At 40.9% G+C, this 27,701-nt stretch overlaps 1 protein-coding gene across 1 annotated transcript in view; it reads right to left on the bottom strand.

Annotated features, from left to right (window-relative positions):
* The window catches only part of ADAMTS2 (ADAM metallopeptidase with thrombospondin type 1 motif 2), a 174,400-nt gene that overhangs the window by 86,535 nt on the left and 60,164 nt on the right, over window positions 1-27,701 (bottom strand). The window contains exon 3 of the mRNA XM_005523547.3: window positions 24,263-24,422. Coding sequence (XP_005523604.2) covers window positions 24,263-24,422 — 160 coding nt within the window. The remainder of the gene's footprint in view (window positions 1-24,262; window positions 24,423-27,701) is intronic.

Raw genomic sequence — 27,701 nt, 5'->3', positions numbered from 1 at the left:
GTGTGATGTTTCCTCTCATGCACATGGATACAATATTCAACATACAATATGTGCAAATATATATTTGTGATGGGAACTACCCACACTGAGCCCTATGGAGCACAGAACTTGCTCCACAGGAGAAGTTTAATCCTAAAATGGATTTCTTCCCAAATTATGGTTTCAAACTACACAGTGCTCACTAACATCCTTATCTGCAGGCACATATGGAGCTCCAGAAAACTTGCTATGATGCTTTTATATTTAAAAGTTTATACGGTCAGAGGCTCGGATGTCATTATTCATGAGCAAATAAAATTTCAGAACTGCATGGCACTATGGAAAATGTCAAAGGCAGTTCATCTCTTTTTCATATAAGTTTTTAACTCTCATCATTTCATCAACATCATTTAATGCTATTGTTTGCTATACGGGGGGGGAAAAATACCACTTCTATTTTTAAAATGGAACACTCAGTTAATAAAGCAGTATATTTATTTATTACATTTTAAAAATCAGTCTGGCTCTTACTAAAGCCAGCAGAAAATTCCATTGATTCCAGAGGGAAATGGGTCAGGCCTTCAAATATAGGCCAAAACAATAAAGTTTCCTGCAAATGTAGAATAGGTTATACAACTGAAAGGCCTAAAGTCATCACATCCCAGCTCTCCTGCAAACATTGGGTGGAGGGCCAGGAGGTTTCTCCCATTTGGCCCTGGATAACCCAGTTCAGTGCAATGGGAAGGGCTCACCCAGTGGCTTTTGTAACACAGCCTGGATTTGGTACATACACCTGAAGTGAAAGCAAGTGAAAACATTGACATTTTCTTCAGGGATCAAAATTTTCATCATTGAAAGGTGCTGCTATTTATTTTCCCTGTGTCCTGTCACATAACAGTTTAATACTTCAGGGCTGAACTCCTGCCAGGTCTCCTTTCCTACCATCACTGGTAACTTTTGCTAGAAAACCAGTATCACTGGCTTAAATAAACAGCTGGCAACAGGCAGATTTCCACCCACTGTGAAAAGGTCAGATGCATCTCAGACTATTTTTAGTGTGTATTTAGGGCCCATTCAGGCTTGATTTATGCCTTCTTTTAATTAGAGAGTTAAGTATAAAGTTGCAGTACTTTAAAACTCATTAGGAAACATCTAAGTGGAAACCTAATGACCTTCCAGTGACCCAAGATTGATTTCAGTATGATTAGCAACAGAAATGAAAATTCATTTTATTGCAATGAAGGATAGTTGACTTCATCATTATGTTAGAATTTAGTCTTAAACGTATTCTATTTTTAAAGCATTACTAGTGTTTTACACTGTTTGGTGAAGTAGTTTTATCCATCAAAATCCAAACATAATCTCAGTAATTGGGATGTTCTCAGGCTACAAATGCTTTTTGGTGTCTAAAATGTCTTCAGGAAGCCTGACTTCTCCAGCAGGCATGGATCAGCAATTTTTTGAAAGCAAGGTATAAAAACTGTAACTTAGCAGGTACCTTCAAAAATGTAGGTCACCTGTTAAACTCAGTGGAAAAATAATCAGGATGCTTGTTCTCTTCAGGCTACCCAGCTATTAAATTTGATTTGCCTTCTATAGATTGCCAAAGTCAACTGTGCAAGAGATGCTCAGTTCTGATGTTGCTTCTATGTGGAAAGATGATGTGCTAAGAACAGCTGAAGGGGACTCAACCACAAACACATCCAGGCCAGAGCCCTACATGAGAAATGCTGTGAAAGGGCTTTCAGCATGATTTCAGGGGCTGAGGGGAGAAAAAGAGGGAAATCACATTTGTGAAGAAGTCCTACCTCTCATCAGGGCCTAAAAGACTGACTAGGAAACTTCTTTTTCTGTTGAGGCATAAGAAAATTATGATTATCATCAAACACATTCCAAAGTAATATAGAACAGGGAAAAAAAAAATCTTAGTTGTACTCTGTAATGGGAAAGGTGGAGAAAAATCAGGGTTCAGATTTAGTCCTTGAATAGCAGCTGTCACACTAAGAATTTAGTAGTCACAAGTGACCATAATGAAGAGAACCAAAACAGTTATTTGCTGCTTCTCCTGGACATCAGTTTGTGCATTTATCTCTCCCTCAAGATAGATAGATAGATAGACAGACAGACAGACAGACATAAAATAGTCTTTCACACATCCAGAGCAGCAAATGCCAACAACCTAAAAATCTGTCACTGGAGACTTTACCTGTCTCCCAGAAACTGTAATTGCTTTCTTAGTATCACTAATGAACTAAATCTCTGTAACCTACATTCAAGCTGTCAAATCTTGCATCCCACCAAGAGTCACAAAAGCCAACCTAGCTCTTTGCTCTGCATAAAACATACACTATTTTCACTAATTAAACTGTGGAATATAGAGGCAATTTAACTGTCTTTTCATTTCTTAGACATATGTTGCTTTGCTTGAAAATATTTTTTAACTGAAAAATCTAGATTAACTTTAGAAAAACGACCATGAGAGCAAGTTGGTAAATTTATATGATGGAACAAAGATAAGATTTTAAAATAAAATAGAATTTCTAGCAATGAACAAAAAAAAATGTTATTTATTCAACTTTGTTTTCCCATATCCACATGAAGCATAGCTGTACTGCCCTCCCATCCTGCCAAACATCCTTCTACCACTGGCATCTTTACAGGTAAACACAAGAAACATTTGGAAAGGTACCTTCTTGCCCATATAAGCTCTAAGAATTCCTCAATGTTAGCTCTGTGAATTAAGAAAGAAGCTGAAACTTTTTAACTCAGCAAATGAGATGGGGTGGTTTGCCCTTATTCTTTTCAGGAGAGTAATCATTTCTGCTTGACTTCTCTGTCTTTTTGCTACATCCACAGCCTTTGCTCAGTAGCTCAGTAGCCAAAGGAAATTGGCCTTTGAGTTTAAATCCTGCACAAACTTCATGCACCCACTCCAGTGAGAAACCTTTTATGTATTTCCACATCTGTGTATTTTTTGCACACCCTCAAGAACCATCCACTCAGAACATCCAGTAGGAAGGTGGAGTCAGTTGTGTACAGTTTAGGAAAGCTTAGCTTCTCATGAGCTCCTTTCCATCCTGGAATCTGCTGTACCAGAGGTCTGTCCTATAAAAACACTACACAGATGTAGTGGAATTTCCCTGACACACCCAGCTCCGTGGCTGTTGTTATCCTTACAACACCCCCTGAATCTCTCACACACCTTCCCCTGCAGACAACTCAAACTAGGTCACTATCCATGGAATGAGTCACTGTGCCCAGCTGGAGCATCTGATGCAGCTGGCTGTTCAGGAATCTGCTCACCTGAGATTCTCTCAACAGTCAACAAGGATAAAAAGGCATCTCCTGACAGTGATTCAGAAAAAGACACCAACAAAACGCTCCCAGTCCTTTTCCAGAGCAAAGCAGTGGTTGTCACACAAATTTCTAGAAAGCTATCAGGGCAAAGGAAAAACTCTGTACCTAAATATTTTAATGCACATCCTTTGATATTGCATTTTGAACATTTTTTGAAATGAGGAAAATCAGTCAAAGAAGCCCAGACATTTAAAATATGGCATTTGCAATACCACTTATCCATATCATAACTACAGATTATTTAGGCCTTCTCCAGCACTCTGGTGCTAGAGAAGACCAATGATTTCACTGAGCTGTGGATGAACTCCCACTGGAAGTACTTCAGGAATCAATCACTGCCCAGCAATCCATCAGAAAACACCTAGAATCATAGCAATGGGAAACAAAAATTACAGATGATCCTTTCATCTCTGTAATACCGAAAAATAGAAATCCCATGTTTAAATAGCATTTCTAAAGCATCAGTGCCAAAGGTTTTCTCAGCTACAAAGGTTGCTTACTGAAAATGCTTTAATAATGCTCGTGTGACTCTAACCCTGAACCCCAGCCTGAATTCATAATCTGAATTATGATGCAGATTTCTAGATCTTCACATACTCTTTCTTCCATTGAGCCCTTGACAGTACAAGCAATAAACATGCATAACCATGATTAAGGAGCAAACAGGAAATAATTTTCCACTAAATATCTTTTATCACATGTTGCAAAAGATGAGAAGCATGTTGGAAAGTGTGTAAGGAAGGCATACAAAGTGATGTGCTGGAGAAGCAATCTCTGCTCTTACCACACACACCAGGAAGATTTTCCTGTGCAGGTACCACTAGGTGTGTACTGTACCCATCTGGCTTTAAACATCAGCCTTGGATTTTCAAAAGCCTCAAGTTCCACAATCTGCAGCTGGGCATTACAGTTGCTCAGTGTGCTCTGACTATCTAAAGCACTCATAAAAAGGTGCCTCAAATGGGCCAGTCAGAACACAAGGGAGTTCCAGCTCCAACCACTGGTTACTTGGTTCTCTCCTCTGTAAGATCTGGAAAAAGCACTCTTTTCTTGTGGAGGGCTATAAAAACAGATGCATTAGTGGCTGTGAAGCACCCACTTAAAACACCAGAGTAAAACCCTGGAGCAAGTTCAGTCATCAGAGCAGGGATGAAGGGAAACCCTGGAGAGCAAATAGAAAACAAAACCCTAAGTACCTTCTCCCTGGAAAGCCTTTTTTACTCTGTTCATCAAGTACAGCCTGAACAGCACTGCCAAAAGCCAATCTGCCCCAAGCCTGCAGTGTAACTCAGCCCTGCAGACACCTGACACAAAAACATTCAGCCCAAACCAAGAAGGTTTGGCAAATTTTTTAGCAAAATTAAATCCGAGTTCAATAATAGGAAGCATCATGTAAACCCAGCGATAGCTGACACTACCCACTCTGCTTACAACTCTGCCACCCCTCCAGATAAACCGCCAGCTTCCAGCTGCCCACACAGAGATTCATTGAGGCGCCCGCAGGAAAGAACCGCGCTGCTTTGTTCGGGGGAAAGTGTGAGATTTATCATATGCCTTTTATTTTTTGCTTTCCCTTTTCCCCTTACTTCAGACTGACAAGTGCAAATTAAAATTTCACACCCAGCCTGATACAGGAGCATGAAATTCTGATTTGGAGGATTTAGGTAGATTTCTCCAGGATTACGTGGATGGCAGCTGCCCAAGTCAGTGCCACTGGGCCTGTCCTGGCCAGCCTGTCCTGCCTTGGGTGAAAACCTCTTGGTGCAAATGTTCAAAGAGGAGACAATGCAGATGTAGCACTAACAGAGCTACTGTATATGCATCTTTTTTTATTATTGATAATAACAAAACATATTCATACTGAGAAGTACCCTCAGAGAGATTGAGGCCATACTCTATGGAGAGATGTCTGGTTCTCAGTGTCACTGCAACAGAGCCACTTACAGGGTAATCACAGACAGCCAGAAGATTCTCATATCTAAACACCTAAAACTTAATACAAGATTAGCACTGAACACAGATTTTTACTGTGCCCTTTCTAGAAACAAGAAAGGATTTATTATTTTGGATGAAAACTTTTTTAGATAATATCTATCCTTTAAAGCTTATTGGCATTTATGATGTAATAAATCATAATTTAATAAATCAAAGACTGCAGTGAACTGATGAGCAAGCCATTTAAAGAAATAGTTTGGCTATATTAGCTAGGAATTTTCTGGCATCAGTTCCCGTTTTAGTTAGCATACACCACAGCACAGACATTCAATGAACTACTTTTCTCTTTGCAGAGAACCACATTCTCTCCATTTTTTGAGATGCTCTAACACATGGAAAAGAAAAAGGTGGGACTAGAGTCAACTGTCAGACATGCTGATATTTAATGCAATCTCAAACTCAATGTCCTTGAAGAGTTCTGGACTATCACCAGTGTAATTGAAAGAAGTTAATGACTCCAACTCCTTAAAAGCCTCCATACAACACAGACCTAGGAATCCAACTCTCACCTTATTAAGGGTTTTGGTCATTATTACATTTGATTAACTCTGAAACCTTTTTTTAATTCAAAGTCAGGATGTTATGCCATTCCAATACCACACAGCCACAGCCCTTCTGGAAAAGCATCCCTTACAGAAAATAACTACTCCCAGTGTCAAAACAGCCCTGCAGGATTAACAGCGGCCTCCACATTTGAACATCACTTTGTCCCAGTTTTGAATCCATAAAAAACAACTCTGCTCAGTCAGGATGTTTTAATCACTGAGACTTATTTGGGAATACAAATGTATGAATAAGAGTCATTCCTCCATCCAACACCACCAAACCACAGAACATGAACTCTGCTCAAGGACACACTTTTACTCAGCTGAGGACTCTGCTGCCAAGCTGCCTACCCATTGCTATATTTTTCTTGTTTTAAGGGTGTGGAAATCTTTGTTCATTTAAAGGCATCCTTCTGGTTTATTGTCCTAGAGCACTTACCTTCTGAGTGATAATTATCAGTACAAGCACCAGTGTGGGTACTGGGATAAAGGTGCCTTATCCCAAGCAGAGTTTGTCTTCCCACAGAACTACGTTACACAACGACACCAGTGAGGTTGCATCATTTTAACTACAGGAGGTTACATTAGTACGATTTCTGTATTTACATAAAGAAGAAAAAAAATAATGATCTACAGGAACTAAAAAGTACATCTTGATTGAAAGATGGCTGAGACAACCTGATAACAGCTTATATGTCTACAAAACACTGGCACATGGAAGGGAAGGAATTTTTTTAAGAAGAAAGTGGGGGAGGGTTAGCTACAAAGGATAGATTGTGAAAAATTATTAAACTTAGACTCAAGAAAACATTTTTAAGTAGTGAGATCATTTAGACTACAATGTAGGCTCCAAGTGGAAATTGTTGGATTTCTTCCTCTGGAATTCTGCTAAATGAGTTTGAACAAAGCACAGGAGGGAGTGGTGGGACAGGGGCTCAGGGCGCACCAAAGGACCGAGGAGATCATTTCCGTAGCGGCCAGAGGATACTGACACTGCTACACAAGTGACTGCAGAGATCTGGAATATCTGGCTTCTGAACCTAAATGAACGATAAACAACTCACATTCTAACTGCATTTCTGCAGTTTTGCTTGCACTGGCAAATCATCCATCAATGGAAGGCAGAGCGGGACAGGGAGGGACAGATGTGGGGAGAGCAGGGTGGGTTGTAAGCACTGCAGAGTGTCCCTCCACAGGGAATCCTGCATTTCTGTGGGTTACACAGAAATTAAGTACATTTCCTGCCCATTTGGCCAGAGGGAGTGGATATGCAGAATAAAAAGGAGCAGCGTCTTAAAGACGAGTAAAATTTGAGAATACCGTTGTCAAGAAACAGATTGGAAATATCAAATCAAAACAAGACTTTGATAATAATACAGCAAACTATTATCAAACACTCAAAGCAAGGATAAAAATACAGTCAGCACCAACTAATAGCAAGGCAAATGGCTTACACCAAACAGCCTGACTAAATGTTTCTCCATTTCATGTAGACAAAGTCTAATATGTATGAATTTGTCTAAGCAAGAACTTAGAGCCTCGGTGATAAACCGTTTGCACCAAATCCACAACTTTGGTTTTTTTTCTTCAGTTAATTATACACTACTTGGAAAATTCAAGCTACATTTCAATCCTGCTTTGATAAGAAAAGCTATAAAATCAAAATAGGCTCTGATTTTGGCCAAATTTTTTCTGTATTTTTCCAGAAAGGAAAAAAACAAAACTAGAAAGAGAAAAAAATAAGATATACCTTTGTGGGTGGCCTCCTGCAAAACTGGCAGAAGAAACCCACTGCTTTCCAGTTTCACTTCTATATTCAGACATGTTTGCATAACTTTTGCATTTGGAAAGGATCTTTCATATTTCAGGGGAAGATGGTTCTAGTAAGAAAAAAAATTGTTACCCAATAACAACTTCCTTTTGTCTTCATTCTAAGTTTAGCAAAGAAAGCTTCATCTTGTTCAACAACAGGATCCAAAACCCACTGAAACTTGATTCTTATCAAGCACAATGGTAACAAAGTCCTTGTAAACAGCACATCCTTGAGACCAATGTTTTGACATTATTTTGTTCATCCAGGCTTTCTCCTGCTTCTGCTCCTTATCTTCCCAGAACTTTGGCCTAGGTGGAACTAGAGAACACTGGCTGTTTGCCTCACATTTCTAAATGTCCACATGCCTGACCATGTTACTGGTGTTTGGAACCACTCCTCCAAGGAAAAACACTGGCCATGAGGTAACCACCTCCAGAAGCCCAGTAAATCTGGTACAGCTGCAAGGTGCAGAGCAAGTGAGCCACACACATTCCCAGTAAATCTGGGACATCTTTCATTGTCTCTCATGTCAAGAGTGTGCTCTGAAATCTCCTGAGCACATGCAGCAAGCAGGATGCAACTGGTCTGTACTGGGATTACAACATGTAGGTGGACCTGTGCTGCAGGACATGCAGCACACCGAGTCCCAGTCTTGCATATTAAATCCCACACAGCTTGGATACTGCACATTCACTCTGGTCAAAGCACACACAGATCCCTTTTTGGAAAATCCTGACAGAATGTTGATCCACAGAGCCTGACAGATTTGTCCAAGTCCTATTAAAAAATCCATCAAAAATCAGGTGACACTGTAATTTTTCATGCAACTCAATCATTTAGCCATAAGCATATAAACTTCTTGTAAGATACAGCTAAATCAGCAAAGAACACTTCAGATTGGAAGGCAGATTGGAAGATTTGAGTATCTTGACACTGCCTAATTAAGCTATGCTGCTTTTCACACCAGAACTGCCGGCAGAAGGTAAAACATATTGCGAGCATACAGCTCTCTGTACAAGCAGACACTAAATGGCACTCCTGCCTTGCTTCCTCACTCCTCTCCGTGCCATTCCACCTTGCCTAGCAGGGAAGCATCGCACAGGGCATGCACCAGAGCTGCTCTTCCCCAGGGATCAGGGGAGTTGTGCTGCTGTCCCCACCCAGCCTGCCCAGGAGCCAAGGGAACCCCTCGGCTGGCAGGGACAGCACAGGAGTTTTCTCCTTGCGAAGGGCAAGAGCCTGGAGCAAAGGAAGCACCTGCGGCTGTAGAGTGTCTTTAGACCCCTCTGCAAAGGGAGAGCAGATCCCAGCTGGATTTCCATGGCAGCCTCCTCTTCCAGCCTGAGGTCAGCACTTCCAAGGGAAGGAAATTCACCCCGAACTCTTGGCAGTGTTTCTGAAACATCCTGTTAAGAAATTTGTGGGTGTTTTTTAAGAGCAAAACATAAAATGAAATTAAGTCCAAGGGTTCATACTGTCATTAAGGTGACTGTGAGAGGGAGAAACAAGAAGAGAGCAGCTAATGGGAATACAGAGGTTAGACCAGGAACTTCAGAGTCTGTACGTGCATTATTGATTCTCCCTTCAGATCCTGAAACCAATAAAATTATCTTAAGATCCCTTCTATAAAGGCTGAAGACAGTGATTTCTCCTGGGTATCTGAAGAACTTGAAGCTTGTTTTTAAAAAAAAATGAACTATTTACCTTTATTATGAAGGAAGTGAGAAAGGTATTTGCACATGACAATGACTTCTAGAAGAATGTGGAGAGACCAATGCTAAAGGATGTTTTTGGCATTAGATAGAAACAGGAAGTGTGTTTGTATCCTTTTTAGCTATATCAGAATTAAGAGGTGGTTTGCTTGGATTTAATGGATATTTTGGGATTTGGAGAGCAAAGTTTTGTGTTTCAAGCCAAATTTGCCCATGAATGAGAAATTATTCTAAATGCTAACAAAATATCAAATTCTTCCAACAATTTCACTATAAATTGGGAGAACAAAATATGAGTGCAGTAAAAGGCCTCATGTAACATGGCATCTTGGCATAAAGTGGTCAAAATACTGAGAGGGCATGATGGGTTCCTTGGAAAATGTGAATGAGAAGCCTGAAAGATACCAGGGTATATGAGAAACATGGGATCACCAAGACATCGCCAGGAGACCTAAATTAGATAAATTGATAAAGAAAAAAAGAAGTGGCTCACCTGGACAAGACAAAAAAAGAAAGGGAAGTGAAGGACAACCAGTAACAACAGAGTTGATGACTCAAAATTTTAGACTTCTTGCAGCTACACTGTAGAGCTGAAATAATTTTGGTGAACTGAAGAAAGCAGAAGCACAGCCCAATGTGAATTCAATCAATTATTGAAAACAGTTGAGAACTTCTCAGAAAATTGCAGCAGAAGGATGAAAAAATACTTCTACATGCAAAAAAAAAAAGCAGTGATTTTTGGAAAGTAATGGAAAAGAAGGCACTATGTGTTTCCTGAAAATTGGATTAAAAATAAAGTATGAATGGAATAATGAGATTGAGTACAGTGAAGTGCATATCCAAAGAGAGGGCTGTACAAAGAAAATTCAGAAAACTATTTAATTGGAAAGCACAAGGAGGAATGGAGGTGCAATTGTTACTGACAAGTTTGTCAAAATTAGACCCCATCTCTGAATGCATCTAACAAAAACAAACACTGGAGGAAGGCACACCTGGCCAGGTAAGAGAAGAAAGACAGTGCTCATTAAAACAAAAAGGAGCAGCACTGAAATCTCATGACAAATAACCTGGTCACTTCTGATCTGGAAGCTTCTTATCTGGTTCATTAATGACAAATTGGCTGAACTGGTTGAAATTAATGATGTGTTTCTTGATATAAGGGAGGGTATTGACATAGCATAAGTGTGGAGGAAAAAAAACATCTCCTGGTGGCTGAGATGTTAAAGGCAGGAAAAGACCCTGCCTGAATTCTGAGCAAATGAGATGAATGTGTCACAAGTCTCTGTGTTCTAAATGGTGAAAGCACATCTGCTGCAACTGGAAAGCAGCACAAAGTACAAAACCTCTGCAAGCTGTGCAGTGGGAAACCAGGGAAAAATAAATATATTTTCAAAGGGGCTCTAATAATTTTTCATGAACAATGAAAGATGCTGCTGTCTGTCAATGGACATAAAAGGAATGTTAGAGAGCAAGCACCTGTGCAGCGTAGCCTCATTAGGAATGCCTGGGTCCATTCCATCATGTGCACACATACACTCAGTCATTAGCAATACACAGGTCATGTTTTCAGTGTTCAGTTCTTAACATAACTTCAAGTTAAAAAATCTCAAAGTAAATCATGAAACTAGAAGGTACAAAATTAATCTAAACAGAAGCAAAGACACTTTGCAGTTCAGGCAAATTCAGACATCCAGTTTCCCACAGCCTTGTACTGGGTCTGCCCCCACTAAACTCACTGGGAATTTTTCCATTAAAATCAGTGTGAACAGGATCAAGTGCATGGCTTGGCTGAACCCTATCCACTTGCCAACCAGTAATTTATTATTACAAAGGCAGTTCCCAGCAAAGGCATTCGTGTAAGGTTTGTGAGAATTAGCTATCACATAGCACGCTTTGCCTGTGGGGATTTTGAAAAGACACTGTAATTTATTTGGTGGGAGTACAGTTCCATCTCACATTGCAAAGACTCCAAGTTCTCCTTTAAATAACTTTAAAAACTTGAAATAATCTTAAGGAAGAAATGTGGCCTCCTACCAAAGGGGATTCTTTCTTCCAAAGATTCTTGGAAATGCCTCTGCTGTCACTTCAGAGACAATCAGACTTTCCAGCTGTCTGACCTGAGACCCTCAAGGTCTGTAAATCCTACCAGTGCAATCAATCTGATCTGTTGCAAATCTCCAGATACCAGAGGCACACCAGCTTCCTCGCAAGGAACACTCTGCCCTTTGCCAGCGCTTTTCCCCAGGGTTTCAGCAGCACAAAAAACCATCTAATTCTCTTCAGGACGTCTGGTAAGAGACTCCCATGTGGAACAGTGGGCCATCCATCATTATGGACCAGTAAACACCTCCACAGAGATCTAAGGCTTAACTAATTCCAGCCATGTGCCCTTCCCACCCATATCCCCACCATCACCAATGACCAGCAGAACAGAAGCACAAAGGGCCGCCTCAGGCTCCCCAAAGTCTGTTTGCACCTGGAATTAAAGGATAATAAGAGTTGCTACAACATTTTTACAATCATCCCACCTATATTCCACACCCAGCCACAAATAAAAATCAGACCCAAACCCAAAAAATGGCAGCAATTAATGCCTTGGTGCTGGAATGTGATATTACTCACCTCCAGTGGAGTAAAACAAAACTTCCACTTAGCTTTCAAGCCCAGATTTTCTTCCAAAGTCTGTGTTTTCTCATCTGCATTTTGTTGCTATGCTGTTGCCTGCACATTTTGCAGTAGACTGATAGATTTTGCCAGTCTTCCAAAAATATTCTGCTTCAGTAATATGACCTGCAGGTTAATATCTGAAATGCTACAATGGGTTGCCATGGAAATGTCAATACCATTCATTTCTCTGCACACATTTAATTGGGATATCCTAGAAAAATACCTGGAAATTTAGTAATTATATTCAAGTCATCTTGCTGTGACTCAAAATCAGATTTTCCCCTTTTCTTATATTTTACTCCACTGAAGTTGGAGCAGGTTTTTTGGACTTCCTAGGACATTTAATTCCCTTAGCTGGAGCCTTTGGGCTGCTTTTTTGTAACCATTTCATAGTTAAACAAGTCTCCAGAGGCTCCGTTGAAAGAAAAACAAAGCAAAATATACTTCAGCTTGCAAATAGAATATGAAGTTAACATGTATGATTTCCAGCCTGCTCCTTAATCAACACTTTCTTAAGAGGAACTGGGAAAAGCCTACATTGAACTGGCAAAAAGAACAGCCAGCAAGTCTGTGAACAAGGACTCCAGCAGAGATTTAATCTATGGCTTTAGACAATATAGCATTTTAAACTCAGTCCCCTGAAAGCTCTGATTTCCCAGCTTCAAGAAATACATTTTTTGATGTATTGAAGAAAAATCTGCTTTAAAAGCCACATAACAAATAGATACAAGCCCCAAATATGTAGGGTTTGGCATCCCCAGTTTCATTGTGAATAAAATGTAAACGAGAGCTCAGTAAAATGAGATCCAAACTTCTGCCCTGCTCCACAGGGAAAAAAGCATGCACGACTGCAATGTGTTCATTACTATATATAACAGGGTCTCTCTAAAAATGGAAAACCCCAGAAAGAAAGAAACCCAGTATGATGAATGAACTCTGAACACTATGATCTAGCAAAGCTCAATTAGACAAACAGGATTGCTGCCCACTCAGCAGCAACAAAACACAGCCCACAAGAGGTAATTGTCAGTGCTTGCTAATTTCATTTGTTTTAATAGTCAGACAAGGGCAGCTGCTCATGTCACTATTTAGATGCTGTTGCTACCAGTCACACCAGATGCTTTCCCATGAAGTGACCTGTGTTTGCTGGTCTGTGGAAGAATGGCATTTCCAAAGTATCATCACTCCCCACGTCCAAAGACACATTCAAAAACCTGCATCACTTAAAACCACACCACCCATTTATTCCTAAAATACTTCACAAAGAAAAAAAAAATGAGATAAAAGAAAAATATTGTACATATTAATTTTAAAGTTTTTTTAAAAAAGCCCTGCAGCAGCAAGGTGAACATGCTCTGCTAAGCATGCAAGGTGGTTTTTGAAGGAGGTGCAGGGATGGGAGTTTTGGAGGCAGCTGCTTCAGGCACAAAACATTTTTTAGTGTCTCACCATTCACAATCACAAACACCTTCAACAACTGCAATATGCCTCCACATGTACCACAGGAAAAAAGACCTTCTTGACAGGCAAACAGACACGGTCACAAAGTGCACAGATACCTGACAAGATTACAAGTTTAAAAAATTCCCACAGGTGGCAGTTCATAGAAACCACCATTAGGCTTGTATTTTCAGGTTATTTTTAGACTGAGCGTGTCTTATGTGCAACTCACTCTCTGGGCGAAAGAATCCATCCTTAAATGTTCATTAAATAATCACTCCAATGTTTACAAAGCCGTGATTGTTGAAGCAATGCTAAAATATTAGTGTTACCAGGGAAAAAAGCCAACCCGTGTCTCTTAAAACTGAATCTGTAATGACCGAACCCTACAAAGCAGAGCCCAGGGAAATTAATTTTGATCCAAGGACAACTGTCTGGAGCTCAGCAGTGCTAGAGAAGGTGATCCTCACCACAATGAGGCTCCTGCAGCAGGACAGCAGCAGGGACTGTGGGGCTGAGCCGCCAAGGACCGCTGCTCCCAGCTCCTCCCTCGCACCTGCTCCTGCGGGATTTCTGGCCACCCTTCCTCACACACCCATCAGGCAAAGCTGCAAAAGGCTGCTGAGATACCTTCCCTGAAGAACTGCCTACCTGCAGAACTGTCAGCTCTGAAGTGGAAATGAAAGCCATCCCTAACCCCCTCACCGTCCAGATTGCAATTAATAATGTTTCCCCTTGAAAGCAGCACACGTTGACGGGCAGCCGAGCTGTGCCAGATGGTCCGAGCACACACAGAGAGCTGGAACAAGGAAGCAACTGCACAAAAACTCAGAGATAAAAGGAAGAGCAAAGATGCATCTCAGGCTTTTAATCAAAGAACCTGCTGACAAATGAAATACACGGTATTTAACCCATTAACAAGCGTTGCAGTTCTATGAGCTGAGCAACAATATCATAGAGAAAACTGAGAACCTGTGGGTGTGCAAGAGACTTCACTTTTGCACGGGGATGGGACAAGTGGACACCAGAACCAGGTGCCACTCTCTGAGGCCTTTTTCAAGAAACGCAGCCAGAGGAGCACAGGGTCTCCATGGACATTGAGGAAAGCAATGAAGTGATTCAACTGCCTGCCTTGGCTCTGCTGGAACTTCTAAAAGCTTCCATTGCATCCCTTCCAACAATGAGGCTCAGAGACAGCAACAGCTGGCAAGAGACTGTGGCCAGTGAGAGAGGGGACTGGTCTGTCATTAACATGGTGCTACACTGCTTTAAACCAGACCATGCCTTTGCTTTTATTACGGCAGTAAAGTTTCAGTAATGGAGCATCAGGATGCAGGTGCGTGGAGGCACTGTTGCAGGGATCAAGAAAACACCTCTATATTAACAAATAGCCATTGTTTGGCTTGAAAATACATCATGGTCCAAGCCAGTCCTGCTGACAGACCATTTGTAATCTAATATGCAAATGTTAAGTAAAACAACCCCCAAGGTTTATATTTAAATGAGCAAAGACATTTAAATTCAAATTATTAGTAGCAAGCATGTATGTGGGATTTTATGATCTACACAGTTTGGGACAAAATATTTAGAAAAATAATTATAAATCATTTGTAACATGATCATTTAGAAAAAGCAGAGTTTGCACTCATAGTTTGCAGTAACAGTTTCTGTTACTGCTGTACCCCACTTACCCACTGTTTCAAAACACTGTTTCTGCTCTATGGAAAAGCACAATTGTCAGGAAGAAATTAATTCACTACTGTTACCGAACTGCAGATTCAAAGAAACCATAATCAAGCACTTTGCTGTTTTCCTCCTGGGCTAAGACATTCTTGCCTTTCAGAATTTCAGGAAAGCACAGGGGAAAAAAGCCTTGCACTAGCTGAAAGGAAAGTTAACACTGCTGTTGCTTGTTCTTCAAATTAAAGTTATTTTTACCTAAAAAGTCCAAGCAGCCTCAAGCACTGCTTAGGGAACTCAAAACACAAAAAGCACCAAAAAAAATAAGGAAGAGTCACAAAATGGTTATGGAAAGTTATTACCCAACAGAGGCTTTAGCTATAAACCAGGGCTGGGCAGACCAGGCACCTCTTTCATACCAACCACAGGGTTACCACAGGTGCACTGCCCACCTCCTGCAGAGCGTAACACATGCCTGGCTAAAGCATCAACATCCAAGAAGCACAAGCTTCCCTGCTCATCCCTGCACTGGCACACACCAGGGGCAGAATCTCATCCAGAAAGCTGCATCCTCCTCTCACCCTGTCTACAGAAGGCAGGAGAAGTGCTCTGTGTCCTCTGTCCTAACACACAGCAGCAGTGCCTGCCCTGCTCAGCCCCCCCAGCACTGGATCTGTGGACTAGCAGGACAAGCAGCAGTCCTGGCTCTGGCTTTAGGGCAGGGGAAAGAACAGCTTTTTAAGGGAACAGTGCATAATGCAGTGATTAAATACATTACATGATGCTGAACTCATCAGTCAGCTAAAGAAAAACCCTTTAGCTCAGGCCATGCTTTTGTTTTGAAGGTGCCCAATAATGACAGACTGCAGCACCAGCTCTGGGGCACTGAAAGGCTCTCCTTTAAACCAACACTGAGTTCATGAGCAGCACAGGGGTGCAGGGAAGTGTTGGGTGGCAACCATGAAAATCCGTGCAGAGAAAGACCAAGCCATTTGTTTCTCATTCTTCAGCTGGGCTCACACCACCAGAAACACAGAGATGTTTCCAGTGCCCCTTCTGCAAGCCCCAAGATAACAGCAGCACAGCACTGCTGCTCTGGCTGCCCCACAGAGCACATCTCACAGCTGAGAACATTCAGAACCAGCTGGAATACATTTTTAATCCTCAGACCATTTCACAAGGCCTCACATGTGGCCATCCTGTTGCGAGAAATGATAGAAATGTAGATGTTTGAAGGATACACATCTCTCTTGCAGCTCTGGGCTTGCCCATCACTTTCACTTGATGATGTCTTTCAGCCTCATCAAACCACTGCATCATCATCATGGACAGCAGACAAAAGTTATGCCACATTTTCTCAGAAAATATTTTAAACTGAAAACACTTATCTGCATCTTCTACTAGAGCTTATTTTAGCAGTGCCTACCAGATGCTATTTTGTGCATTGTTATTAAACACAGAGTTTGAATCCCATGGTACAAAACAGCAAACACTACATGCTACTCATATTTTTGAATTCTCACTTTCAGAATCCATTTCCTAAACAGAGGTAGAGGTTGCAGAACACTTTCACTTTGTCAGGACAGAGTATTAAGGTCTTTCTGTGAAGAAGTTTCTCCCTCTTTGAGCCTGGCAGGGCCCGCTGGATCCTCGCCATCCTCTGTTTTTCTCAGCAGGTTGGACAACACGAACACAGCTTGTAAATAGACAAACCCCAACAGGATGACACTTCACAGAAAAACACACCAGTAAATGTGAAATTGCAAAAACCTTGTGGGTGTGCACATACATTTTCATAAGGCAAGCCTCCCCACACGCCTGTGGGCGGCTGCACACCCTCACACGTGAGAGCTCTGGCTGGGGCTCTGGAGGCAAAGTCTGACTTCCCAACCGCTGCTCCAGTGAACTGAGCCCTTCCACAGGGCTCTCTCAGCAGCAAGACACAGGGTCAGCTTGCAGTGAAAACAAGGTTTATGTTTCCCTTGTCCAAAAGGCAAATATTTTGTTCTCTCTTTCCTCCCAGGAGACTGAAAGGCTAAATCCATTAAGGATTGTGAGATCAATGATTATTAGAAGGGAGAATAAAAATGAACTTCAATGAAATCTACTGAAAATGTTTTGTCTTTATAAGCAAGTGTTGACTAAATGTAAACACAAGTGATTAATCAACCTCAGTTTCACACACCCCCAAAGCTGAATTAATTGATAGAAGGATATGAAAAGTAAAATGAGCACTTTCTCAATACTTTCATCAGAGCTGATCACAAAAATTTTACAGGAGTACTCATATGAGAACTGGAAACTTGTTTTATAGACCAATATCGGCTTCGTTATAATTTTGTTATATTTAGCAACATTTGGTAATATTCAACTCCAGCTGTAAGCTGTTCACAGCAATCATTTTGGAGAGCTTTACAGAGCTTGAATTTAGCAGAGAAGCTAAAATGAACTCATCAGTTGAGAATTAAATTAATTTTATTTTTATATTATCTGTCAATATAGGCAAATCAGTGATATTTAAATAAGTAAAAATAATTAAGTCCTTCCACCTTAATCAATGTGTATCTGAATGGAAGTAACTTGCTCCAGTAACTTGCCTCATAACCACAACAGAAACCCATTCAGAATAAAAAAATCATTTAGCCTAAGGCATGTACCTGAATCCCACTGAAATCAATTTGATTTAAGTACCTGCCCAAAGCTGAGCCCGCACTGAAATGTTTCCTCAAAGTCTACATGGATCCCAAGCTGCCTAATGAGAAAGGCAGGGACAAATACAGAAACTGAGCTTCTTCACATACTATTATTATGTTGCTGTATTCCAGGGAGATAATAATAGTTTAGCAACAGTTTATTACAGTTTGGTGGGCTGTGTGAGAGAGGGAGATGACAGCTCAGAGCCAGGAACCTGTAGTGGAGCTGGCTCAGCTCTGCTCCAGCTCCAGGCCACCCCACCAATTTTTGCCTCTGCACAAGAGGGTTTGTGTTCCTGGTGAAACAAAAAGGTGCTGCAGCAACAACAGATTTGAAATAATGAAGAAATAATAATGAGAAACTATTTGATGTTCAATAATTCTAGAAGCGATTTAGAGCACCTGGAAAAAGGAGATGTTTAATTAAAAGAAAAATCCTTTGAAGATGCAATATACTTCCCAAAGCACTCCAAAATTCAAAAAAGCACACTGCAAAGGTAGCCCACACAGCTTTGCTGTGGTCCTGATATGCATATGCCTCACCACGCATCATTAGTTGCATGAGCACATCCCCATCGAAAAAACTGAGCAAAATTACTGATACTAAGAAAAAAGAAATTTAATTCATTTCATAATAATTTTATTTCCAGGCAAAATGAAACTCACTATCCTAGAAGCACTGGGAGGGTTGACTTTTTACCTGATACCATTCTGTGGCCCAGCTAAGGCCACCCACTGAGGAAATCCACAGCAGAAAACTCCATCAGCTCTGGAGGAAAAGAGGCTGTTCCTTGCATTTCCCATCAAGTACATTTAAAAGCATTGTTCACAACCTTCAGTTGATCATCCCACGTGATTGCACTATTGGAAAAGTAGAAACCTTTAGATCTTTCCCCAAAATTACTGCAAGGATCTCATTTTCCTGTGCTAGCCAAGAACTGCCTCACTGGGGGTAATGCAGATGGCTGGGAAGGGACATCCCATGGCCTAAGACCACTTTCTCTGGACACTTGTTTTTTCCATGAGCACATAACCTTGCTTCTGAATCAAAAGCTGATTTGCAACTGAATTCTCAATCTTCCTCTTCCCAGAAATCCCCATGAATCTGCAACGTGGAATTCAGAGAAAACCCAAGACAGGAGAGAAAGACAGATGTATTTATCATGCACAGATGATGTAGGAAGGAGACAAAAAATATTGTCATCAGAGTCTTACTGACTGCAAAATAAGGGAGCAGTAATTAATCAGCAAGAGTGCAGGCTGAGAGGAAATATTGATTGGATTTGGAGAAACTTCAGTTTCCTGAAGAAACTGTTCCCCTGCAAAGGTAACCAGGAAAGTTTGTATAAATTAGAATGGCAACCGGCCAGCCACTCTGAGCCGTTTCAGGCAATCCAGAAAAATATACACCAGATGCACGTTGGTTTCTAAAGAGTAATTTGAATACATTAGTAAATCAATGGCATTGACAGTTTGATGGACTATGATGGAGGAGTCTTCCTCTGAAATATCATCTCCAAAACCTGCAAATCTCTGGCAACTGAGTTGTTACAACTTGATCATATTTTTAACTTCCATCTTTTAAAAAAACTTCCAGAGTGGGGTTGTTTCAGCTTAAATTTACATGGATTTCTGTCCTGCTGAATTGGCCCCTAACTTTTCAGGATTCCTAAATGTCAAAGACTGTTGTCCTTTTGCATTGTGGAGAGCCAGGAGATGCCAGTGAGAGGATTGAAGACCAGCTCTGCTCTGATGAGGTTTGGGTCTGTCAGAAAGAAGCTGGCTACCACTACTGAGTAGAAGCAGCAAAATATTTCTGTCTTTTTGCCTGACTGGCACGTGCTTATGGCCAGGGGGATGTTAGAACCCCACCATGTAAAAAAAAAAAAAAAAAAAATGGAAACAGTTGAAAAATTTACCAAAAAAAAGTTATAAAACATAATTACGGGGTTTGCCCCAGGAAGTACATCACAGGGTCACATGAAACGATCACATCGTTCAGCACCAAGGCACAACCCCTCTGCAGGTCTGACCTCCAGCAATCCCATGGGAAGAGGTCAGAAGTCTCCAGCAGAGGTTGGAGGGGTTTGTCCACCCCGTCAGCCCAGAGCTACTCATGATGGGACTTGTGTCAGACCTCGTTTGGCCATCCAAGGGGTTTAACTGGCACTGACAGAAGCAACAACTTTCTGGTTTAAGCACATTTGGGGAGTTACCTTACTGTCTTCGTCAGTAATTAACTGTTCTTGGCTAAGGTCATCTTTCATCTGCACAGTAAATAAAACTGTCACTAAAGCTGAGTTTCTGTTTCTCATCAATCAAGTAATAAAATAAAACTCAGCACAGGACTTAAACAATGATTTTCAGAGAAAACGCAAACCTTAAGGAAGTTTGAGTATAATCATTTCCTCTCAGCTGATCAACATAACAGACACAGTAATTTAGCTGGAGAAATGTGGAATTAAAGCTTACAGGCCTGATAATCAGATTGCCTTTAGAGGCAAAAAATCAAGCTGGCTTTCCAGGACTTATAACCATTAATTAAATACTTACCATCTCTTCAGTTAACATCCAAAGAACATTTAAGCAAAAACCCAGCAGTTACAAGGAAAAATAACCCACTCTAACTTATCTATTTAATTCCAGTTCTATTATGTAGGTAGTTTTACTGCTATCAAGGAACATTTCTCATATTTGCAAGAAGGAATTCAACTGGAAATATTAAAATATGTTCAACATGCTGCTTATTTTTATCTAGAGGAAGATAAATAATTATATGTATGCAAGCACTAAAAGCAGTTGCCAGAGAAAATAGGATTTATTCTCACCACACCTGCAATATTTCAGCCATTACATGAAAATATTTCTCTTTCTGAAAAAATTAGTCTGATTTGTAGTGAGCTCACACAGACTTTCACAGTGCTACTCTGCTGAAGATTATTACTTGCCTAAAATATGATGCTTACATTTTTCCAGTACATTAACAAATAGCATTATTTGAGAGGAGACGACCAGGCAGAAGAAATATTACACCCCATACTCTGTGATTCTCCCAAACCCCAGATAATCTCACACCAGTCAAAACAAATTATTCAGGTTGCCAAAACAAGTAGTTACATTTCCCAATCTTCAGATAACGTTTTACGTAAATGCAGAAGCAAACCTGGCACAGTCTGGATTCAGGGTGGGGCAGATCTCTCCCTGCACATTCCACTTCTCAAAACCCAGCACGTCAGCAGAGCCTTCATAACACAAGATGCACACCTTGATCTCTGCAGGGCTTAGGAGGTTGTGGGGTTTGTTTGTTTACAGTTTTTTGACAGTTGGAATAAAATCTCTATTTTTCTTATTATAATATAAAAAAATAGATAACGGAGCATGGTAAAAAGCTAAAAAAACCCTGCTGTCAGGTCCATCTCACCACATCTGTTGACATAATTTAGAATTTATTTCTATGGTGTGGAAAATGCAATTTTTTTTTTAGGTTTTTTTATTTTTTTAATCCACACTCCCAAGCAGTCCATGGATTCCACTAGTCCTAGCTGTCTTCTGGGGAGTTCAGCTGCCCCCCAGCCTCAGGGATCTCTGACCCACTGCCTTGCAGCCCAGTCTTGGAGCTCTCTGCCTGGGTAGCAGTGGGGGATGCACATTGGCTTGGGGCATTGAGCTCTTCAGCAAACCACCCTCCAAAATAACTGCATTTAGTAGAAAATCCCAAACCCTTGTGCCTTGTGAGGTCCAGCATGGCCACTGCCCACTGCAGACCTAAGACCTTGAAATGGTGACTGACCCTCTTGACTCCAAGTTCATGGAGTTTTCAATTCCTTCACTGAGAACAACTTGTCCTATTTTTTGTGAAAAGAGTGCCAAAGATAGGAATATTTATAAGGAATTTGTATCTATCTATCCAAACCAAAACATTCAAAAATCATGACTCACAATCCCCTCCCAAATCATGGGATTAAATTAACATATCATGGGATTTTAAAAGATGCTGTTTTAAAAATTATGGAATACATAAACTTCATTTGTCACGCATTACCTTAAAATATTTACACAGCCAGGAACTAAAAAAAAATTATCAACAGTTAAAAGAACCAGAAGCTCACCTAGGGAAAAAAAAATCATCACATATTCATAAGATTCCTGGAGGCCGGACCTTTAAAAATAGTCCAAGTGTTACAATTCATCACATGTAAATTTATGGGATTTGGCAACAATGCAGTTGTCTCCAGGGATGTTGGAAAGAGGGGGAGTGCTCTTGGTTAACCTTTTTTTTTTTTTTTTTTAATAGATACAGCATGCTGAAAGTGCCCTACCAAGTATTTCCTAACTCAGCCCATCAATCAGTTTAGAGCATTATGGAAACAAAGAGCAGAGTGTGCTTATCAATGCCCAATCACTAAATATTTTGGTGTTTGTTAACCACAACTCAATGCATTCTGGAAAAAGACCAAGTGGAAAATAAAATTACAATTTCTGAAAGCACATCCCATCCATGCCTTTTGCCTAGAGCAATCAGAGGTGGGAAGCCAGGTTTAATAAAAAGTAGAGAACAAACAATTTTCGAGTGGTTGTTCACTCTTTTTGTTATAGGCAAAGACACTTTAATGGGAAAAAAATCCCCTTTACAGTACAGTTTCTATTTTTACTGATTTTTGGTAACAGTTTGGTTTTTTTTAAATAAAAACTAATCTATAATCAAGATTACAAATCAAAAGGTGATGGGATAGAAGGTAAGATTACTGCCCTTAGTGTTTTCTCCTTAGTTTAAAAATTCAGAATATCACAACACCTGTCCCCAACACCTGCTGTTCCAGACAAGGTCACTGCTACTTCTCAGCCCAGCCTGCACGAGTTCAGCCTCCCTTTTGCTTTTCAATCCCACAGTGCTGGCTGGTGGCTGTGATTACTTTTGTGCTTTGAGTACAAACTTTTGTAGATTTACTTTTACCACAGTTTACAAACTCCAGCCCTGACACAGGTGAGGTGACAGACATCAAGTCTGGTGGCATCAGACATGGTGTGTGGCTTTGTTGCCAGGCACAGGCTGCATCTCAGCCGCTGCTGTCAGAGCCTCCTCGAGCAGGTACCAGGTGCCAGTAACTGGAGCTGATCTACAGTTTGTGCTTTTCTGTGTACCAGGCTCCTACTCCTGAGGAATATTTACCATCTGAAACCAAAAATATTGCCATAAGGTGTGAACAACATCAAGTCTCTTTTGTTTAAGAGGAAACACAGTGAGCGGCTGGTATTTTCCAACATGCAATAATTTTATAAACATTCACTAATAAAGCAACTTGCACCACATCTACCATCCAATCCTTCTGGGATTGTGGCACTCAGACTCCTGCATTACCCAGATCTGCTCCACAGTAAGTACAAAGGCAATGAGAAGAACTCAGCAAAGCACTGTGTCAATCACAAAATTCACAAGTCATTTCCAAAGTGGAGAAAAAGAGTTGGTTGAATGCTATTGCTTGCTTTCTTTTTAATCCTTGTTCCAACCTGAACAGTGAGAAATGGATATTGTTCACATGGCCCTAATTTCAGCGCCTTGTCCCTGTGGCTCTCTGTTCCTTCCTCTACTTGAAACCCCATTATACTGAAATAGGATAATACTAGGGTATGAGTGACAAATAACTCTGCAGTTTGGTACACACATTTGGAACAAAAATGTAGCTGTTTTGTTGTTTCCACTCAAATGACCCAGTTAATTTCAGTGTTAACATCAGCTGTCAAAACATCCACTTAGCAGATTTGCATCCCTTATTTATTCAGAAAAAAAAGGTGCAATAACCAAGCAGTTATCAGAGAAACAGAAAACACTACACAGAATGGATGTTTATGTTTAATTCTTGTTTTTCCATCACTGTCTATCACATAATTAGTGCATTATATTCCATACTTGGCAACACATAAAAGAATCAAGGAAGTCTGTGCTCATACTGGAGATACCATTATTTTCCTTTTGTGACTAATGCAGCCCAGTGAGGACACTGCCAATGGAGCCCATGTGCCATGCCAGCCTCAGTGTCCCGGTTGCAGCTTTCCAACACAGCCTTTGCAAAGCCAGCACTGCCACCTGTGCCAGCAGCCACAGCCTGCCCTGCACTGCTGTGTCACCCACCAGCCCCTTCCTCTGCTCTGACCCAGGCCTCAGGGGAACACACAACTTCATGTTGGCCATCTCTGGAGCCAAGGAAGCTCTTCAAGGCAAAGACCGTGCCACCATCCCGGAGATGGCTTTGGCTGCTGTGATGTTCCCTACTTTCCCTTGGAGGGAGAACACATTTCCACTTTGCAGGATAAAATAGCCAGAGGTGGCAGATCACATTGGCCACGTGCCTTCAGCTACACTTATCCCCCAGCCTGCCTTACCTTTGTACACAGTATCCAGGCTCTCAATAGGAAGCTGTTTCCTGGCAGCTGCTCTGCGATAAACCACGTGTGTTCTTCCTCCTCCCTCTTCCTCCTCCTGGGTCCCCCTCTCCAGGGGTTCGATGAAGAACTCGTCCTTGTCCGTGCGAATCATGCCAGCCTGCAGCACAGGGCAGAGATGGAACACTTTGCATTACTGCACATACAGCAGGCACTGCGAGTAAACAGCTACAATATGCTTAAGCACACTTTAGTGCTCTCTAGAGAGCAATTAGGATGCAGAGAGGAAACCAGGTGAATTCTTTATTAGAGCAAAACAGAGCATCATTTTCCTAATTTGACAAGAAAGGACAAAAGGTACAACTCTGAACCAGAAGGACTTCTCCTTGAGCCACATGAGCCAAGTATAGGTCTAAAAATCTGTCTAGGAAATCACCCTCTCCATTAAAAAACAGCTACAATGGAAGTTACTATGACCTTAGCTATCCATCAGGCCCAGACCACTCCAGTGTTTACTATTTCTGCTAAATAAAGGATCAGATCAGTGCCATAAGCTGGTTCTGATGTGCAGTCAAAAGTTGTAGAGTCAGCCTTTCTGTTCAAAAGCAAGATAGAAAACTACTGCATCTTACATTCAGGCAGTTAAGCTTTGTGATTATTTCCCCTGTGACATAAGGCATTCAGCCAACAAAATAATCTTTCAAGAATTAGCTACAACTAGTTTGAGTGTCAGTAGTGCACTGTTAAAAAAAAACCCAACTTATTCAGACTGGACCAGACACCCTGGTAAGAAAATAAGAATTTGCACTTCTACAAAGCACCTCAAAGGAACATCATCCAAGTAATTCTCATTGTGTTCAGGGGAAACCCTCATAAAGACCGAAAACTTTAAAGATAAGGATTTTTGTCATCTCTATGCAGGTGAAACAACTTGGGCACCTGGATCACCTGGGCTTGTCTCCTCTTGCAGTTCTGCCCAACTGCAAGAGGTCACAGCAGCCAAGAGCTGCTTGCAGAGATGGTTGGCTTGAATCAATTTTTTCTGCATGTTTGCACATCTGTGCTTGAGAACTTCAGCTAGTGAACTCTCAGCTTGCAGACAAAGTCCTCCTATTAACGTGAATTAAATGGTTCCAGATCCAACTTTCAGAAGCTCCTTCATCACTTTCTTTCCCACTCTGCCCAGAGATGATCCTGGAGACACTGCAGTTTCAAACTTGCACTGTGACTCTCCATCTTGCTATCTGAGCTTCTGGGACCCTAAATCCCCTGACCCCTTGAAGCCTTACCTCAACCTTCCAGGGGAACCACTTTGGCTCCTTTGAACCCAGTAGTCTCACTTGACACAAGTACATCTAAACACACTTATCATATTCCAGCACTTAAGTTCTCATACAGCACATATTTTTCTTCTACAAGCAGCAAACTACATTCCTACTGCTATAAATACAGTATGTTCACTGGTTCCCTCCTTGGAAAAATGTCAGGTTCATTTGTCATGTCTTAACTTACATTAGGCAAGATTTCCAGTCCCAGAATTCATATATATAATGTATACTAAAACAGATTGGAGAGGAAGGATTAAAGAAGCAAAATTATATCAAAGCAATTTAAGCCGATGCTATCCTGCCTGTATAGAGGAAACTGAATTTGAAATAATGTCCTGTTTCTTCTTAACTAATTTAGATTCTACATCAGACACAGAAAAGGTGAGACAGGCTCAGCAGCTCAAGGAAGTCAAGACAACCAAGAAAATAAGTGCTGAACTGTAAGAGACAACAACTGATCTCTTACTGTAAGATGCAATACATGAAAAATTCAGACTTGATGTTACTCTCCTTTTAATGTTATTCTAATTGCATTGCACACACACACTTCTGGATATTAAATATTATATCCAGAAATTTGGAAATCTTTTTATGATAAATGCACAACTAAACATCAAGAAGTAGCCAGCATTTCCAAGTTCAAAGCAGAGGATACGATGCACACACCAGACATACACCCAGGAGAAATACACTGAGAGCTTGACTGTCATGTGAAAAATATGTGATTCTGGTTTTTGCAAGTGAAAAAAGCACCATGGTTGTGCACATGTTCCTATGTATTTTTGGATACATTAAGCCTAATATTAACTAAGCAGCTAATGCCAGACCTCAGTTAGGACTGTAGACCATAATTCAGGATACAGATGGAAATGCTGCTGTACACTGTGTGCAGCAGGGAGTACTGATGGGAGTTTGGAGGAATTTAGGTCTTCTAAGAAAATTAACAGAGAAGCAACTTCTGCAATCAGCAGCTGAACTGACTGGACAGAGGAACAACTGCTGTAGGTGAACTTTAGCTTGCAAGGTGTGGTGGCCTTTTGGAAATGGAAACAGTTGGTCAGAGTGAATTCTCCGCTCTGAGAAGATGGAGGTGACACCCTGGAACAGGCTGTAAGACTAAACAGAAAGAGATACTTAAATGCTGGATCCCAAGACATAAAAGAGTGTTTAAACAGTGACATTTCCTGCAGATCACTGTGACTGGTATTGGCCCTTTTTTGTGCAGGGAGATTCACGTGGCACTGGAAGCTGCCAAAGAGCAGGACAACATCAGGTGCTCTCATTCCACACTCTGCTTCTTGGATGGACATGACACCACTCTGTACCTCTCCATGGCAGCATCCATAGGGGTGGAGAGAGGAAGGAATTTAACCTTCAAACACAGAATCACGGAATCTCCTGAGTTGGAAGGGCCCCCAAGGACCCAACTCCTGGCAAAGCATGGCTGAATATTCTTTTTCTCATTTTAATCTTGGACTACACTGGAATTTCTTTTAGTGCAGAGAAACACATCAATTATTTTTGATCAGAATTATTAGGAAAGAATGTGTGTTTGAACTGTAAAAGAATTTTGTTTTTTTTATATATCGCATGTCCTACACAATCTTTGATTTAGCCAACATATTGTCATGAAATAAAATAAAAAAGAATGGCTGTTTCAGACTTCAAGAAGAAAATTCATTTAGATGGCCAGGCAGAGCTCCTACAGCAATCCACAGTTCAAGTAATCTGCCTAATAATATAACCACAGCTATAAATGATTCATTAAGAAATATGTGGGGCTCCTGAAAGTCTCCACCACATATTTCCTTACTGCTTTGAGCAAGACATTTAACCTCTTTACTTCCATTTCTCCACCTCTGAACCAGCATAACAACACTCTTGCAGGATAATTACAAGGTCTGATTTGGGGGTTTTCTTGGCCAAATGCTTTGAACGTGAAAAGCTCAAAATGAATTGCCTAATGTATTTTTTTCTTTACTACTCAGAACACTCTCAAAAAGCCACCATGAAAGGGAGATTGCTTTTAGTCATCAACTCAACACCAGTGTTGTGCACAGCCAAGCAAGCAACAGGGCAGCAAACAAGGCAGCAGGGGTTGGTTCATCTCC

The sequence above is a fragment of the Pseudopodoces humilis genome, chromosome 17 (genome assembly GCF_049639895.1).
Source record: "Pseudopodoces humilis isolate 2021_Gansu_Grassland_sample_001 chromosome 17, ASM4963989v1, whole genome shotgun sequence".
Lineage (NCBI taxonomy): Eukaryota > Metazoa > Chordata > Aves > Passeriformes > Paridae > Pseudopodoces > Pseudopodoces humilis.
Note: the sequence above shows the minus strand (reverse complement) of the source record. Positions and strands in the feature narration are given on the sequence as shown.